Raw genomic sequence first — 18,197 nt, 5'->3', positions numbered from 1 at the left:
TGGGAGTTCAAGCTCGCCCATCGTCATCACCATGACTGCTTAGTGACACTTACTTATGCCGTGTAGCAGGAGCCTAGTGAAAGTGACATTACAGGACGGAGTGCACTTCAAATAAGTGACACTAAATTAGTACGTCTGACAGGGGTATTATTAAACCGAAGCGAATATGAGGTGAACAGTTACGTGACTGAAGCAAATGTAAAGCAAATACTTATGTAGGCAAAGCAAATACTAAGCACTCAATGAAAAATCTCCCTTAATGTGATGGTTTGCTGTGGTCTCATATTCATGCACTGAAATCTAACCTGATCATTGGAAGCCATTTGCACCACATAATCCGCTTAATTATTACGATTTTCTGCAGGACTGCCTAGGACCCTGGAAGTCACATGCTTGCCAACATGTTTCAAAACATGCCTAGCGTATGCATTTGACATGCTGCCGTGCATGCCATCATTTTTGGAAGTGCTATATTCAATTAATGTTGTGCGCAGCCTTCTGGAGGTGAACATCCGTGCACTGCGACTTAACAGACCTCGCATGCCACATTGAATGAACAGTTACGTCTGACACCAGTTACTGCTCGTAGCACACGTGGATGAGTGACTTTCTGTATCCTTCCCTTTGGTATGAAGGTATGACTCTAGTCAACCTGTCTGGGCTCACTTAATTTTATGTATTTTCATTTTTGCAGTCCATGTGACTTCGAATTAACAAGGTCTTGATAACCGCAAACCGAATAAATATAGGTAGCCCCAGTTTCGAGTCATAGCAAAGTAGAGAAAAAAAAAGTTCAATTAAATAAACATACGTACTACGTATGTTTATTTATGTTATTACGTATGTTTATTTATGTTATTTATTACTATGTAATAAATAAACGTACATTTCCAGTCTCGTAAGTTGCATCAACACGTCCTTGGGCGCACTGGGAGCAGTTGAGGATGAGGATTCCACGCAGTGAAGCCCGCTTGATTTCGTCAAGGAGGTCTCTGCGTGAAGTGGGGCCATTACCTGCCCCATAGGTTTGAAGCACCACCCCTTGAATAGGGGGTGTCAAGAATGCTCTTACCTGCAAAGAAAATTCATATTAGCAGCCATGAGCCCATGACTAAAAGGGGCTCACATGCACAAATCGGGTGTCCTTGCGTTTTGTTCTGTGTGTCCAGAACCTTGTGGGGACCCTCGCCCAAGCGGTCACCAGGGAATGGTAATGGGAACAGAATGGGTAAATAACCGAAATTGGATCTGCTAACTATAACAGAAATACATGCCAAGTTCCTCTATTACCTGAAACAGAAACAAAAATGATCTGCTGCTATTGAATTCGGTATGTTACTGTTATGCGAGAACATGAGCTGCTTTTCCTTTTTATTTTTTTTTCTGCAGCACCTTATGTCCAGTAGTACATCTACTACACAGAAAGCAAAGCTACAATTTTTTTTTTCATTTAATTATAGAATCGCGGTATAATCTCACCACTGATAGCATCTCCCTGTGGGGGCAACCTTGGAAGGAGGTCTGGTTACATCTATCTAGGGTTTCTGGGCTCAGAATTTCAGCAGGGCACTCTAGAGGATGAAGACATGTTTCTACAGAATTTTTTTAAATGTCTAGAGAAGTGTGGGTCTCACCGATGCAATATTACTCTGTGTTGCGTAAGCTCAACTTCCTGGCACTATTTATAGGCTAAAGGGGCGTTGACAGAGCTAAAATGGCCGTCCACTCGCAGCTCCATAACAGTCATTCCATTACCAGAAACAGTAAAGGCGGGATCCCATAACACGCGGCAAGCGACACGCTACAGACTGGTACAGACTGGTACAGACTGGTACTGCACCTAGAAAGCTATTTTAACAAGCTTTATCTCATTGAGAAGGTTAAAAAGGCAATTGACTGTAATTTATTCACTGCTACAGTACTCATCGATCTTAGTAGGGCTTTCACATTTTGTTATGCTAAACAGTTATTGTGTTATCACCCACCAAAACATACTAATACCTTTCTAATTGTCGTCAAGTAGTAAACATTAATAATTAACTATATTTAGGCTGCCAAGGGGACGACTGACAAAGAAGGCGACACACAACAGAAACAGCTTACAGCTTAGCAGCTGTAAGCAGTCGGCAGCCTAAATTTAAATTTACCCCAACTTCGCACTTTGAAACATTAATAATTACTCATCACATTCTATCTTAATTAATCAGGTTCCCCAGGGTCCCATTCTGGGGCGATTTTTATTCCTTGCTTATATAAATAACCCTAAAGAGCTCACATTGTGACTCAAACAGCATTTTACATGCCAATGATACAACCATTTATTTAGCTCAAAAAGATACGGAATCGCTAGCTCAGAAAGATACGGAACTTTGTGACGACCTTAACAACATAACGAAATGGTGTGACAAAAATAAACTAACAATTAAAAGTGACAAAACTGAATTCATCATTTTGCACATAGCCCTTCACTTCACTTTAAATAATCGTAATCTTACGCCTTCTGACTCTGTTACCTTTCTGGGAATATGGAATGCCACCTCAAGTTCATGCCACACATTTCTCATGTTTGTCGTCACATTGCATTCAGAATCCACATGCTCATCAAAGTCAGGCATTTCTTTCCACTTCATATCTTTATCTCCCTGTATCATGCTTTCATGTGTCATATTGTATCACGTCATGGGGATCCGCACATGCTTCACACCTTTTGTCGTTAAAGGCCGGATCCCATAACACGCGACAAGCGACACGCTACAGATTCTGTCGCTGCCGCGGATGCAGCTCCACGATCCATTTGCGAAGTGGCAGCAGCTAGCAATAGAACTACATTTGTGAGAGAAAAATGCATGCTTTTCAATTGATTATGCAGCATATCAGACTTAAACGTCATAAAATTTCGATTGAACCACAGCAGGAAAATAAACACCAAGAGAACTTTACACTACTGTAATTGTGTTATGCTATCTGTGTCTGTGGTGGCGCTGTAGTTCTATCCGTTACCATGGGTTACCACACAAATTGCCAGAGATTTTTGTCACATGCGGTAACAATAGATACAAACTCCTGCTTCCCACCTACAAGCAAGAAATTTTGTTTTAATAGAGTTGACTTGCCACCCACGCTATGCTGTGGCCCCCACATCCCTATCCTTTATCATTCACTTCAGTTACGTCCCGCCAAATCTAGTGGATTTCGGCGCTTCTGGCTCTGCCTGATAAAATCAGCTTCTATTTCCCGAAGCGACATTTCGTCACTGTAGACTGACAGAGGCACTGCCATCGTCAAGTCCACAAGTCTGCTTCACCTAATGCATACGTGCTTTAGGTGAAGCTCGCTTTACAGCGCTGTCGCGCAACTCGCGGACGGACAGCACGTGCCGGGCCTTTTTAATCAAGCCGTTGGCCAAAAACGAAGACGCAAAAGCATTACAACAGACCTCTTCTACTCAGAGGAATGGAAAATGGACAATTATTTGCCTCAATGTTTTAGTTGGTTGATTTCTTTTGATAAGAATTTCGGATGATACCAATATTTTCCGTCACCCCAAGAGAGAAATTCGCTGGTTGGGCAAGCAGAGTCCGAAATATCGAGCGACAGGGCTGCACGGCGTCCAAAATTTTGGACGTTCCTATACATCAACTCTATGGGACCTGCGTCCGTCCCGCAAACGAGTCTAAATAATTGAGCATGTTAGAAAAATCGGGGTCCGAAAAATCGGTCGGCGACTGTATACTAATGGGAGGCCCCTTTTCTAGCTCTGCTACGAGTACAAGGCCTCTTCTCCCGATTGTATTCTGTGCTGGGATGATTAAAGTGAAAGTAAAGTAAACTACTTGGAAAATATTCAGCACCTAGGCTTTCCCTTTTCCCTTTTTATGTGAACCATGGAAACTATGTTTCTGTAAACGACTAAATACTCAGAATTCTCCGAACACGAAATCTACCCTGAATGCTCTGAATTCTCGGAAAGCAATAAACTCAGAAGAAACACCACTTCCGCATATGCCAAAAAATAAACTCTGAAAACCCGGAAACCTATATATAACAGGGGTCAGCGTAGAGAAGGCATACAACGTACCACTTCCACCGTAATACTGGGGAACAGTCGCAAAAGGCCGACATTTCGGTTCAACTTCGAATGAACACGGAACTTCTCCAAGCCAGACTGCTGAAACACCAATTTCCAGTTCACTGTAAAAAGCAAACACGGAATGGTTACTGTAGTAATGCAGGTACAAGACGACATTTTTTCAGAAAGCCTTGCCTCGTAAATGGATAACTAAAAACCAAACATGTACCCCATATTGGCTCTTTTTTACATAAGGCACAGTCTTGGAACTTTGTTTGGGACAGAAATTATCCAATTACAATAAGCAATTTCTAATGGCTGTTTTGGGGACAACATAATGATATTGCATCTTGTCAGGAAGTGAGAGTTAGGAAATGATGTTGAAGAAAATGTGCAATGTCATGCAAGTCCCTCAGTATGCCCACAGCAACGTACTACATCAAAGTCAAGTTCCAGATGTGCTTATCTTACTTGCTATATTATGAATATGTACATCAATTCAAACCTCTGTTACTGTAGTTTTGTTTTACTGTAGTGTGTGTTACTGTAGTACTGTAGTAGCTCTGTTTTGTAGTTGTAGTTACTATGTTCCCCACGTAACGGACGTGAAACAATCAAGTATAATCAGCACAGGCATCCAGGTCCTCAAAAAGTAGGCATTTTTTCTGCCAAATTTTGGAAAATCTAATCAGTGACAACTGCAAACCCCAGTTACAACTTATGTGTGAAAGTGGTCGCCCATGCACCATAGTCATAGTCTTTTGTCAAACAGCACTCAAAAAGAAATGGCAATACGTACATAAAGTAAATGCATACAGTTTATGATAAACCTTACGAGAATCACAAGAGAGTTAACTGTACCTGCTAATTCACCAGAAGCAATACTTACCAACTACAGACATTTGAAAAACAAAAGCAGTTTTGCAAAAACAGCAAATAAGACAAAAAAAAGAAAAATCCATAACGGCACATTTTACTAAAAAAAATAGCACTGTTGCAACTGCACAAAAATGTCACTGTTTTCTGAGTAGCACCCTTGTGAAGTTAAAACTGCAAGCGGCTTCACCTAATGCAGCAGTGTATTAAGAGAAGTGTGCTTTACATGAGTAAAATATGCTTGATGGCGACGAAGTATTGTTAGATGTACTTTATTATGGATGTATTATGGATGGATGTTAGAAATTTTTGTTTTGTTGAAATTTCTAAGGCCCAAACCCAAACTTTAGCCTCATTAAACACCCGAAATCGCTGAAATCTACCAGACAAGACATATCTCACGTGACCTGAACAGTTTATCTCGGCACTGTACAACTTTAAAAATATATACAGCTTCCCATGGTTACTAAGCAGGGTCATGCCCCCTTAACCTTTGAATCAGCTTGAATCAGCTAGCTTTGACATCACCTCTTCCTGTATGGGAGGAGCCTAGGAGTCACAAGTGCTGACCTCTGCCTATACTCCACACAACAGAGTGGGCATTTCTTCCAAATTATTGGCGCAATGGTGCATGCTTAGGACCTTGTGTTTTAGGGTAAAACCTGTTTTTTCCCCCAAGATTTGCACCACCATCACTTAAGGTGAAACCAGAAAGAAAAAGCTGAAAACTAACGTGCAAAGTACCACAAATACGGGAACCGCAGAATGCTAAGAACTACACACTCAGCATGGCTGTTTCGCATCCTGAGCTCATTTAAAATGTGATAAACGCTCTTTTGTATTTTCCACCCAACATCGCCTGATTTTACTGTTTTACGACTCCCGAAATAAACCCAATTTTTATACCATCACACACACAGCGATTAAAAAAAAAAACACAGAACCCAAAAACACAAGACCCTATGCTCAAGATTTCACAGTGCACATAAAAATTGTATTTCTAGCACATCTTGCCAACTCACCATCGATGTTGACACCGATAGTTGCCAATGGCTGCATGTTGGGGGAGGCAAAGGCATCCAGGTCGCTGGCGCTCACCTTACTTGTACGGTTGCCACGGTACAGTTTGTTGTTGAACAGTAGTGTCACCTGCAGTAGAATGCTTTGCAGCACATTTTTTTTAAAAGAAGTTTCACATAGCCTCACCTCAGGTATGATGTAGTTACCAGCAACCACTAAGGAATTGAGGAGGTTTTCTCTCCCGTCACTTCTGGCTTCAAAGATTGGTATCTACCAGGTGAATAGATGGGGAAGAATACAAAACATGTTATAAATAGGCTTCCCACTTTCATGTTGTTGTTTTTTTTCAATAAACTCTGGTAAATATCCCCCAGCATTTTTTTACTATTATCCGAAAAACTCAGATTTTCTTAAACGGTCCTGGACTCGCATGGTCTGGTGGCTGTTTCCTGTTTTTTTTCACCTTTTCTGCCACGTGCTTCTCAGACAGAGACAGAAAGATGAGGTTGGTGTCCTGTCTACCTTGAATAGAATGCACCACACGAGAAGAATTCAGACACAGCACAATAGAGACAGCCCAGTATAGCTCACGGCCACAAATAGATCAATGCCTGGTTGCCTCCACCTAGACTGTATTGCAAGGCCAAATGCAAATGCATTGCAAAGGCCAATGAGTCACTGGCAATGACCTAAGCCAGGCAACACTGGGAATTCGAGGTGTTTTCAAGAGCCAGAGAAAACGTAGTGATATGTATGTTTTGCTGGGTGACTTTCAACGTTGGCGGTGGAAAAGCATCCTGCAGAATTTCAGAGCATCTTGCTTCGAAACAACGTGTCCAGCTATATTTCTTTGTTTTTTAACGCTTGCTTCTGGTTTCCCCGATAAGCTACGGCAACCCATTCCTCGTGCTGTTCCATCCTTGAAAAGTCTGTAAAGCCCCGAATTTTCTAAAATTTGAAAACTCCGAGAAACATCCCCCAATTTTTGCCAAAAGGAAACCCCGAAAAGTCGTAACCCTAGTTCTAAATATATTAGGGGTGTGCGAATCCAAATATTTGAAGTCTAATCGAATATTGAATCGAATGGGAGAAAAAAAGGGGAGAATACTGAATCGAAGATCGAATATTCATGCAAATTTTACAATATATGATTTTTGCACTAAAAGTTTGCTGTATGCAGTCCATGGCTTTAGTGTAATTTTTCTGGCATTAACTGTGACAAGAGAGTCACACAATTCTTCTGTGGGAGGCTCTTTAATTTCACATGATAGTGTTTCCTGCTTTTCACTTGAGTCTACACGTCCTGGGGTAATTATCTTGATTTCAAAACTTGATGTCAGGCAGTGGCATGTTACACAGGTGAGGCTGTGTAGCTGTTTCTGGACATCCACAGGTCACTTGTGAAACAAGCAAATTGGCGTCCAGCCTCAGCTTTGCAATGAACATCCTTCAGCTTCTTTGGTGGTTTTTGGAGTGTGTGTCTCACCTGGGGAAATTGTGTTGCTAAAATTTTGAATGTAAGAGACATCAGTAAAGCAACCTTTTTGTTCCTGGGCTGCAAGGATTAGTATTTAAGAGTCAACTTTTTAAAAGGCAACCTTCCAGACATAATATCAACATCCTCTACCGGTACCGCTAAAGTGGACGTGGGAGGGACGCCACACCTTCGTCAGGCGAAGCATACATAAATAACTTTGGCTAACATTATCTTAAGCTAAACAAAAATGGTCTGCCAGAGTTGGTCTTGCAGTCTTGCAGACAGTTTCGTAAAGCAGGCTTCACGTCGTGCACGGAAGCATCAGGTGAAGCCCACTTTTGGGGTGGTGTCGTTCATACTTGACGAATAGTCGAATATTCAGAAAACTGAAATATTAATGCGTTAGCATGAGGATGTCAAAGTGGCAAAAGCTGTCTGTCTGTCTGTGTGCATGTGTGCATGAGATGGTGAAGCCTCGTCGAGGCAGTGGAGATGTAAAGGGGAGATAAATGAAGGGGAGTAAATGAAGGTAAATGATATGAAATTGAAGTAGTTGAAGGTAATTAAGAGTACGAGTAACTAAACGTAATTAGAGGTAATTCAAGCAAGACAGTTGAGTTTAAAAGTAATGATTCTAAGATATATGTAATTAAGGGTAATTAATATCAATTAAAGAGAAATTGAGAGTAATTAAAGTAAATGTAATTCAATTAATGTAATTAAATGAAATTCAAGGTTACCTTCAGTAATTAAAGGTTAATTAAATGGACTTACATATAGTAATTGAAAGTGTGGAACCGGAAGTCAAGTATAGTGGACAACTGGAAGTCTGGTTTAGAACTGAAAAGGCGCTTAATGATACCGCATTTCTCTCGCATTTACCACCAAATTGCCAATGAAGTTTTTGATATTCGATTCACGAATCAAATACTTCGAGTGATTGACATTAAATTCGTATTTGAGAATTCGAATATTCGCATGCCCCTAAAATATATAACGAATTAAATATTTCCCCACTGATATAATTCGTTTCAGTAAGACCTGAACTAACACAGTGATCTTATAGGGATGTTGAAACAGTGAGTAAAAGGCAATGCCCCTTTTTTTAAAGCAATTTTGTATACATTTCAAAGGTGCATAGAAGACACCTCGAAGATATATTTTCTTACCGCATCGTATGAACATACTACCTTCCGAAACTGCCACGCAAAATGTATTTCCTTTGAGAAGCGTGTATTTCATAAGAGAATTTGTTCCCAAGAGTGCGTTCAGCGGTGGTGATCTCTTCCAGCTCCTTCTGGCGTATTGGGAGATCAGATCAGCAGAACACTTTTGTTGGCTGGTGAGAATCGTCTGCTACAACACGAGAGCAAGGCGATTGGTCGTTTACTCTGCTTCAGATGAGGAACGGGTGGAGAAAATACAATCGTAAAAAGAAAGAAGGAAACAAGAGGACATGCCTCTTTCTATTGGGCGGCTGATGTGACATCACTGACTGCCACACGAGGGAAGGAGCTTCTCTGACCCGCAAGACTGAAGGCTCTCTTGCACACCGCTATTGTGCACTGCACTCCTGTTTTTTGTGCGAGTAAGTTTCCCAGGGCTTATAATTAGGGCGTGACTTTTAGGGATTAGGGTCATCACAACAGACACAGAACTTTGAGTATGCTTATATGCACTGTCGAAACAGGGACCCTGCTGCCTCATAGATGCATGGAATAAATATTGACACTCTGTGTCTACCGGTCATGGTCATGGGTATTATAGCCAGGCTGTGTATTATGCTGAGTAAACCAAAGATTCAGATCTGATTCAATCTGATTCAATCAGAATTGGGTTGAATCAGGTTCAGCTTAACCCGATTACACCCGCATTATTGAAGCAAAGTATAACCCAATATTTAACCCCCACATATTGCTGAAAAAATATTATCCGAAAGAGTCAGACCCTACAAAGAAGTTAGAATTCGAATTTCTGCTCCAGACTTTTTTCTATGCTCCTCTAAATTAGCGAGCAGCACCTAAAATAGGTACCTTGATCCACCGGATTTGAGAGAGAGCAAAGCCAACTCCCGCCATGGTCAATAAGTCTGGGATTTATTGATCAAGTGCCCAGATAAAACAGAACCTGACACAGTTGTAAGGTTATCTTTGAAAAGTGGAACCTACCTGGGAACCTGTGATAATGACAGATTTGCCGAGGTTTTCCAGCATGAAAGACAATGCCGAAGCCGTGTAAGCCATCGTGTCTGTCCCGTGGAGAACCACAAAGCCGTCAAACTGTTCATAATATTCCTGCATTTCGTGACACAATAAGTCTCAAAAGCATTGAAAAGGTGTTTGAATGCATTCGTGACAGATTGACTAGTGTACTTGAAACCTATTCTTATTCTATCCAAGTGGTTGTTTTATTTATTTATTTATTTATGGTAGTGCCTCAAGGCGCCCCATTGGGGCATTACATGAGGGGGTAAGCGAAGATAAACGGTAACACAAGTAGAATATAAATAACATGGAAATATTAAATACACAGGAAATTGGCTAGTTCTCGCTTGAATACAATGAAATACAATGAAAATGACAAGTAAAAGCATGACACTGCCTCAGGGAGGTATTACAGAGACAATTCAACAGCGATGTAATGGATGAAAAATTTTAGGACGCCTAGACCACCTGCCTGTGTAATAATCATATTAAAATGGCAAACATCACACACACGCTTGAATTTAGGAAACACCGTTACGGTGCTCTTCAGAATGTTGTTCAAGATTTTTCGCATAGTTGTTTGCGAGATGCTGGAACCATACTACTCAGGAACTGGGGGTTGGGATCCATCCTACAGTCTAGCCCTGGGTGTCTACCAAATTGTATCTTTCAAAATTCCCTGACTATTCCAGGTTACTGACTACGTATTTCAAGCAAATTCCCTAATCAAACCAAACAATGGGAACTTGGTGCCTGCTCCTATATTTGATACGCATCCCTCATAAAAAAGATTGCTTATTAAATTCAAACAAACAGAATACAAGTACGTACATGTTTCTCCCACTGTTTAAGAGAACCAATTTTTTTTTCCACCTCATTTATGTCCCTTGTCTTCTTTTCTCACTCTCTCTCTCTTGTTGTTGTTGTTGCTGTAAAGGTCACTTATTAGTGAGGCCCCTGAGCTTGTTGCAATGGCAAACTGCTACTCCTGGCAACATTGCTGCAGCGTGGCCGCTCAAAGGCAGCGACCGCCACTTGTGATTCGCTCCGTATCGTCATGACACTTGCCTGCAATTTTCCCAGACTTCTGCTGCTTATTAGCAACTTCCCTGACGATTCCCTGACTTTTCCAGCCGTATCAAAGTTCCCTAACAATTCCCGAATGTCTAAATTGGTAGACACCCTGGTCTAGCCTTCTTGTTCAAGCTATGTCTACCCAAGTCTGCCTAAGACTTAGATATGTCTTGCTGCGTTGTCAGCAAATGAATGGCGCAACTCCTGCTCGGCATATGGAAAGCCGTCAGTGTTCACCACAATATAATAAAGTGCTTAACGGGGCAATAAACAGGTATGCAAGGTGCACTTTTTTGTAATGCAGTGTGATTAGTTTCCTACAGTGACGTTTAGCAAAAATTTTTGTCACAAAAAAGTAAATAATGGCTCCAAACCAACCACATATTCACTGCACTCTTTCGCGATCATGCCCCGCACTGCGATGCCCTGGCGACAATAGCCACACGTCATTTTGACGTCGCGCACCATCAACCATTCAAAATGCGGGACGCCTATACACTGATTTTGTTTTAATATCGGGTAGTGAGGTCAATTCTAAACATATTTACACTTGTCAAACCCAAGGTAGCCAGATCAAAAGGTACCAAAACCCCACAATATTCTATTTCATGTGCACACTATGTTTTCAGCGCTGTATTGCTCCACGAGGTCACAGCGGTGTTCACGCACGACCAGTTCTCCCCACACGCTGCTGTTTGTGTCAATGAGTCCCGTCATTGACTAGGAGTCCGAAATCTCCCCCATCTCCAGTGACTGGAATGCAGCTTTGCTACACGTGCGAGACGTGTGACGTAGGTGCTCTCCGAGTAGGAAGGAGAGACTCACGCGGATTATGCTCTTTGAATGGCATTGTTTCGTGGTAAAGGCGCTTGCTAGAAGTAAATGAATTTCATAATTGGATATCGTGAGCCACGTTCTTTCATAGAGCATAAGAACTGGAGAATACTCCTGGAGCTGTTTAGTGCCTCTTTAAAGTGCACAGTCCCATGACAAGAATGCTTCCTGCACCATTAAGTCGAGACATTTCAGAGGAGGAGTTACAAACATCCCAACCTTGATGTCAAGTGCAATGCGTATCCAATCGTCCATAGTAGCATTGGAAGAGTCCAGTAGAGGGTGGTACTCAAATATCGTGTACACAACACGATGTGGGTCGCCGGTTCGCCTGCACGATGAAGCAAATCAGTTAAGTGATCAGTCAGATAAAAACGCGACAGACAATTGTAAACAAGTCATCAACAGAGTCATTCAGAGCAGCTTTCACAATTGTTTTTCTGTGACGAGATGGCTATATGTCTTTACCACTCCTTATTTTGTGGACCCACGTTCTGTTGTTTGTCTTTGCTTTCCCCGCTGTACCCATTCCTAAAGAGTTTATCTCTTTCATATCACTAACCCAAGCAGACATGCGCAAGCAAATTCCTGGCAGTAACACTTGTTGGTAGATCTACCTGCCGAGAGATAGCCAGAAAGCTATCTCAGATAACAGGCTGAGAACAGGGCTTAGGCTCAAGAAGGTTATGGAATGTGAGTGACAGTGAAAAGGCGAAAGGGGGTGGGGAGAGGGTGGAGGGTTCAAGGGCCCTCCTTGAACTTATATGTCCGGTAGTGCTTTTGGGAAAGGGCATATGGGGGGTTAAATCCTCCTCCCCCTGCAAAGTTCTCATAGTACCCACCCCAACGATATCTTTCTGGTTATGCTGCTGGTTTGTGACGTCATCATTTTTATGCCAGCAAAAGAATAAAATGGTTGTTCTTGCAAAGTTTACTGTTGACTGTTAACTTTGAGACCTTGTCTGTGTTGTCGTTTTTTGTCCCCCAGTGTCGGGTTTTTAAGTTATGGCTCTATACCACCAGCTCGCTTGCTACCTCTCTATCCTCTCATTAGTTAACTTGTGCAGCACTTACGAAAGACGGTAAAAAATAAGAGGGCATGTCCAGGGCCCAGCATAATAAATACTCATGATTCTGTACAAAACAACTGCATCTACATATATCTATTTTAATGTATATACTGTATGGATCATATATATTATTATTAGATATTTCATTTATTTATTATTTTATATTTTATTTGGTATTATATACTATATACAATAATAATATATATATTGTATTATACTAAGGCTGTGCAAATTTCTCAAATTCTGGAGCAAATAACTGTTTCTTCATTTGAATTCCAAATTGAACACAGAATTCTATATTCAAATTGAAGTAAAGTCTCTTCCGAACCAAATCTATTCGAACAGCTCCGAAGCGGCGCTCGTAAGACCAAAAACGCCAGAAGAGAGGTTACAAGTACTGCGACAAACGAAATAAATATACCACGTATAAATGTTGCATATGTGGTCATTTGCACAGCTCTATAAATGAAGTAATAAGAGGAGGCCAATGCTATCACCTTCCTATGTATGCCTCTCATCGTAAAAACTGACAATTTTTCTTCAATACTATATGGACACAAAAAAGAAACTTACGGTAAAATGAGTGGCTGTTTCTCTGCTTCGGAGAAGTTGGCACTGGCATAAGCGGCATCGTGAAGTTGTGGAAAGCTACGCAGACGTTTCTCCAAGACCTGTGGCTCTGGCCTCAGTACTTGACGTTCAGAAAAAAATCCAGCCAAAATGTACCATGAAGTTTTGGTTTTTATAACAACAATTGAGGTGAGGTGCAATGCAAAAAATTCAAGTGCTCGGGATAACTTGCTATTGGCAGCTTGTTAACTGTGTGACTGCCTTGTGACATAACTCATGCTTGTTGAGGAGTTCTTCGATTCCCCCCCCTCTCTCTCTCTCTTTTTTTTTTTTTTTTTTTCGTGGAGTTGTGCAACTGTTGTTATTTCACATGAACCTTCTTTTTCCATCACACGTATAAACAACGACTTGACTTTCCTATTTGTGCCACGTGAGGATCTTTTCTGATGCACGCCCTGAGGAAAACGGCAAAACGTGTGATGCAATGTTGATGAATCCTTGCATTACCACGCTTGCATATTATCTGCCTCCATTATCAGGTCACTTTAAAGCACTATTGGATGCAAACCACCAGAATCCGCACACACGTACACGATTTATACGTTCGTAAATTAGATTGCGTGGATTACGGCGTCCCATGCCGGCACATATGTCATTCTGCGATCGAAGTGAATTACGCGTGCAGGAACGACACGGTGTGCTATCAGCTTACCAACAGCGATACGATACAATATTGACGACCGAAAGACGATAAAAGCTCAGTCAGTCATCGCTCGATCGTAATTTATTGTTCGATCGTCGCGTACAGTTCCGACGATTGACAGCGCTCGTCTGCTCGCGTGAAGCCGCGAAGACAATTTTCACAAATGTAACTTCACATTGACGATATCCGGATTTCTTTTTTTTAGCTAGCTCTCTGATGCGCTGGTTCACCTCGCCTTGCATGCTGTCACATTCCAGCGCGTATCGACACAAGTCACTCAGTCATCTCCTGATGAGGAACGTTGCACTGGTTGCATCGGTTGCACGAATAAGTAAACCAAGTGTACTATGTGAGAGAAACTTACTTCCGTTTTCGTCTCGTACCATACCAATGGTGCCACCGCTGTACAGCACCAGCACTTTGGTAACGAGTGCCGTGCTTGCGTCCGAGCTGACCATACAGTCGTCGGTCTTGCGAAGTGTTTTGGGTTCGTACGAAGTGTCCATGCAGCTACTGCTGCTACTGCTGCTACTACGACGTCTTCTGGGCTCATCGCCGGCATGGAGAAGACTTTCTTCAGCAGAGAGCTTTCGGTTTCCACTCTCCGATATTTTGTCCGACATTTTCGCGACTGCCGCGCACTCTGCCGCAACATGCTGCGCAAATTCTGATTAGCATTCTCAATAGCGCCAATCTTACTAACCCCTCTCTGCAATTTGAATGTTGCGGCTGGTTCGCGTTATAAAAATGCGCAATAAAACAGACGCGGAATAAGATAACCATGCGTATCTTTCTGTTGCGTCTCGGGGTTGTAACGGTTGCAATCTTTGGCAGACGGCAGACGCTCCGCTCAAGAGAACGCTGGGGAAAATAGAAACTGTACTACTTTACTCATGTTCCTCTATGTGCCAGTTCCTCCTCTGTATAGCCTCAACCTATGCCCTCACCGTGCCCCTCACAGCACAATTATTAGTATTATTTTATTTTTGTTTTTTCAGTTGTGTGGGGCGCGGTGCAGTGTTGCCACATCTACAGATTTGTATGCATTAATGAACTTCACCGCATAGCACGCTCCTATAGCCAACCATCATCTCGAACGACCACGGAGTAAAACGACATATCGTTCTTTCCCCTGATTTTCGAAAACTGGGGGCGTACGCCTTTTGTGACGCTTATGCAGTTCATAATTGTCACAAAAATGGCGCGTACGCCTCCCGTTTTCGACAAATCAGGGGAACGAACGATGTCATTCGAGAGGATGGTTGGCTAGGAGCGTGCTATATGCGGTGAAGTTCATTTTTAAGAGTGGATATCTACAGGTTCTCGGAAACAACTTTTTTTAACAGATTTTTGAATTCCATGATGAAACAAGCCTGAGCACACAAAATACAACACAATATTAATAGGCTACACAATACACGATGGGCTACACAAAATACACGAACATTCACAACGATTATGTATGTTCCCAATCCCATACTCAAGCTTGTTTCATCATGGATTTCATGCACCAGCTAGCCTATGTTCACCCTATGTTGTCAGATATGTGACGAGAAGCCCGATCCACGATGCGCCACTCTCGGGTGACAAAACAACAAATTTGTAATTTCATGTTCGCTTCATGGTATAATCTTTGATATTTTGTATCGCTTGTGGCACGGAAGCTGTTCATACTTAATCACACGATATAGATGCCAATCATCATGGTTAGATCGCTTATGTATTGATTTGTCTGGTGATGATGCTGGATTTTTTTCTCTTATTCTTGCTGGCTCGGTTCTTCCCAGACAGCACAGACAGCGCCAGGGTTCGTACCCGGTAGAGCAAAGCCATTCTGCACAGCTCCCCAATAACTTTTGCCATCACATATTTCAGTTATTTCGATGCAAAAAGCGAAACAGAAAATGTCAGACGATGAAACGTACAAAATCCTGGCCTAAAACAGATGGTACAAGAATTCGAGGACTCTGGTAGTTGCCGAACCGAGTTTAATCGAAAACTAGATGGAAGTGAAGTTCGCTGATGCGATGCCACGGGGATGATAAATTAGACTTCTTCCTTAACACCGATGTTAATTAAGCAAATTATATGTTTTACTGCCATATACAGATTTTTATAGAAATCTCCATACTTTTTAATAAGTGATCTCCACACTTTTCCTTCGACAGGCGTGGCAACACTGGCGAGGGAGGCGGAGGTCGGGCGAGGTTCATTTCTTGAATAAGAGTCAAAATGCAGGCTAACTAGTGATACATGATGAAATTTGACTGCACCCCCGAGACAAGGAAGACACAGACGATCACAAACACATTAGCAATCCTTCCGTCTCGCCCTCCCTCTCTATGTCAAACTTTCTCCGGTTGAAAGGTCCTGGCTGCGAATAAACACGTTACTGTGCTCGAGAATGTGCTTGTGACCGTCTGTGTTTTCCTTGTCTCGGGGGTTCAGTCAAATTTCTTCATTTCTTCCTATCACTGCCATGGAAAAGACCAAGAGGTTCAAAGCCATGATGTCAATTTTCAGACAGCTGCAGAACAGTTCTTTCGTCTGGTCAAATTTTTGGTACTTGAAACGTTTCCCCAGACGTGGTTTACCCAGAATTTCGTCCATAGGGGTGTGTCGGACTCCACAGGGAGGGGGGGGTGACATTGCAACATGCAGGCTATTCCGCCCTTAGGCAAAATATTACGTAACCTCACCAAATCTTAGGGGAGGGGGGTCTAGATAAATCACTGATTCATGTGTCTGCTGCCCAATACTCTTTTTTTTTTTTTATGCCCTAAAATGGAGTGGCTAATTGGTGGGAGTGGAGGTTAATTCTGCGCAAAGTATTGTTTTTCAGTGGGAGCACACAAAGAGTGAAATCTCTGAAATTCACATTGGTTGCAAGTTGCAAGAAAAAATGGCAAGCACAATAATATTTGTTTTCGAGATATCAGCAATTTGGATAGAGGTATGCAAATTAGAAACTAAAGCAGATTCGTCCACGTGTAACCTTGTGTTAAATCAAATTTGTAACGGAGGGGTACTTGGTATCAACCTGGCATGGTGTCAGCCCAAATGACACAACAGGAAAGAACGTAGACAACACATGGCTGTACATGTCAGCAGTGTGTTTGCTCTTCTACAGCTATGAGTCGTCTACGTTCTTTCCTGTCTGTCCATGTATGTCTGTCCACTGATATAACCATGCCTTACACTAAATACTGCGTACCATGGTGATGTTGCTTCCATTACTAGGGTACAACACTACTCTGATATGAGAAAGTGAAATTTTCATTTTACATATTTACAAAAAAAATATATAGGGTTGCAAAAACCAGCTACAGATTGTTTCACCAGTGTGTGAAAATATTTTTGCATAAACAAATCTATAAAAAAGTGATGAATATTGCACCTTCCTAACCAAAGCATGTATAGTTTCTATATCAGAGGTATCTCATATTAACATATGAAACTTCAAATGATTGCAAGTGCCTGTCATCAACTGACTGATCAAGCCAGGGAACGAAAACAGCAAGGTGTGTGAAATTTGATTATGATGATGATGATGATTTGATTTTAATGGCGCTAAAATGATGACTGTGAAATTGGGTCTAGTAACAGAGACACATACCATGTTCCTCCATTACTGGCTGGAAATGAAACAAACGAAAATTGTCGACTGGAACTGAACTTAGGCAATGGCTATATATTACTGTTATGAGATGACTGGAATCTATTTGCTGTACTATATGTGCCCTGGATAACGTACAATAGCATGAGAAGTGATAGGGTCTTCAGAATTCATCCGCCTCCCACTCCTCCCAGGCCGCATGATGCAAACGCATGCAAGGGGGCTATCTACACAGCAGGCCCCACGACATAGCAGGAGGAAGTGAGCCTACGATTTTCTCATCTTACCCTGACATGGCAGTGTTGTTTACTACTTTACTAATCCTCCTGCAGATGCAACCTTGGAAGGAGGTCTGGCTACGTCTATCTGGAGTTGTTGGACCCAGAATTTCAGCAAAACCCTCTACAAGATGAAGACATGTTTCTGCAGAATTTTTTTAGTACCGGGAGGTGTACGGATCTCACCGAAGCGCGTGTGACTCCGAAGCACAGCTTAGACAAAAGGGGGACATTCACAGTGATGAAAGGGGCTGTCTACTTGAAGCACTATAATGGCACCATATTATCGGAAGCAACAGAGGAAGCGTAACTGAAAGGCTGGTACCGAGAAACGGCTACACTGTAGTGACGATAATAGAAATGTTCTCTAAAATATGCCCGTTTCCCTTCCCTGCTGATATCGATG

At 42.0% G+C, this 18,197-nt stretch overlaps 1 protein-coding gene and 1 long non-coding RNA gene across 6 annotated transcripts in view; one reads left to right on the top strand and one right to left on the bottom strand.

Moving 5' to 3' along the window:
- LOC135396823 (L-asparaginase-like) overlaps positions 1-14,873 on the bottom strand; it is a 46,377-nt gene extending 31,504 nt beyond the window's left edge. For 4 of the 5 annotated variants that reach the window (XM_064628019.1, XM_064628020.1, XM_064628021.1 and 1 more), the window contains exons 1-8: positions 14,262-14,873; positions 13,198-13,315; positions 11,774-11,885; positions 9,611-9,736; positions 6,152-6,235; positions 5,968-6,094; positions 4,079-4,191; positions 887-1,072 (exon numbers count right to left, since the gene is read on the bottom strand). In XM_064628019.1, the coding sequence (XP_064484089.1) occupies positions 887-1,072; positions 4,079-4,191; positions 5,968-6,094; positions 6,152-6,235; positions 9,611-9,736; positions 11,774-11,885; positions 13,198-13,315; positions 14,262-14,520 (1,125 nt within the window). In that variant the 5' untranslated portion in view covers positions 14,521-14,873. The remainder of the gene's footprint in view (positions 1-886; positions 1,073-4,078; positions 4,192-5,967; positions 6,095-6,151; positions 6,236-9,610; positions 9,737-11,773; positions 11,886-13,197; positions 13,316-14,261) is intronic. The other variant, XM_064628023.1, reaches the window with a different exon arrangement.
- LOC135396828 (uncharacterized) lies at positions 14,719-18,121 on the top strand. Its single transcript, XR_010423533.1, has 4 exons — positions 14,719-14,776; positions 17,372-17,418; positions 17,708-17,774; positions 17,846-18,121. It is a non-coding gene; the product is annotated as an uncharacterized LOC135396828 (long non-coding RNA).
- The last annotated feature ends 76 nt before the right edge of the window (positions 18,122-18,197 follow it).

The sequence above is a fragment of the Ornithodoros turicata genome, chromosome 6 (genome assembly GCF_037126465.1).
Source record: "Ornithodoros turicata isolate Travis chromosome 6, ASM3712646v1, whole genome shotgun sequence".
Lineage (NCBI taxonomy): Eukaryota > Metazoa > Arthropoda > Arachnida > Ixodida > Argasidae > Ornithodoros > Ornithodoros turicata.
The sequence above is the reverse complement of the archived record's forward strand: the minus strand, read 5'-3'. Positions and strand labels throughout refer to the sequence as shown.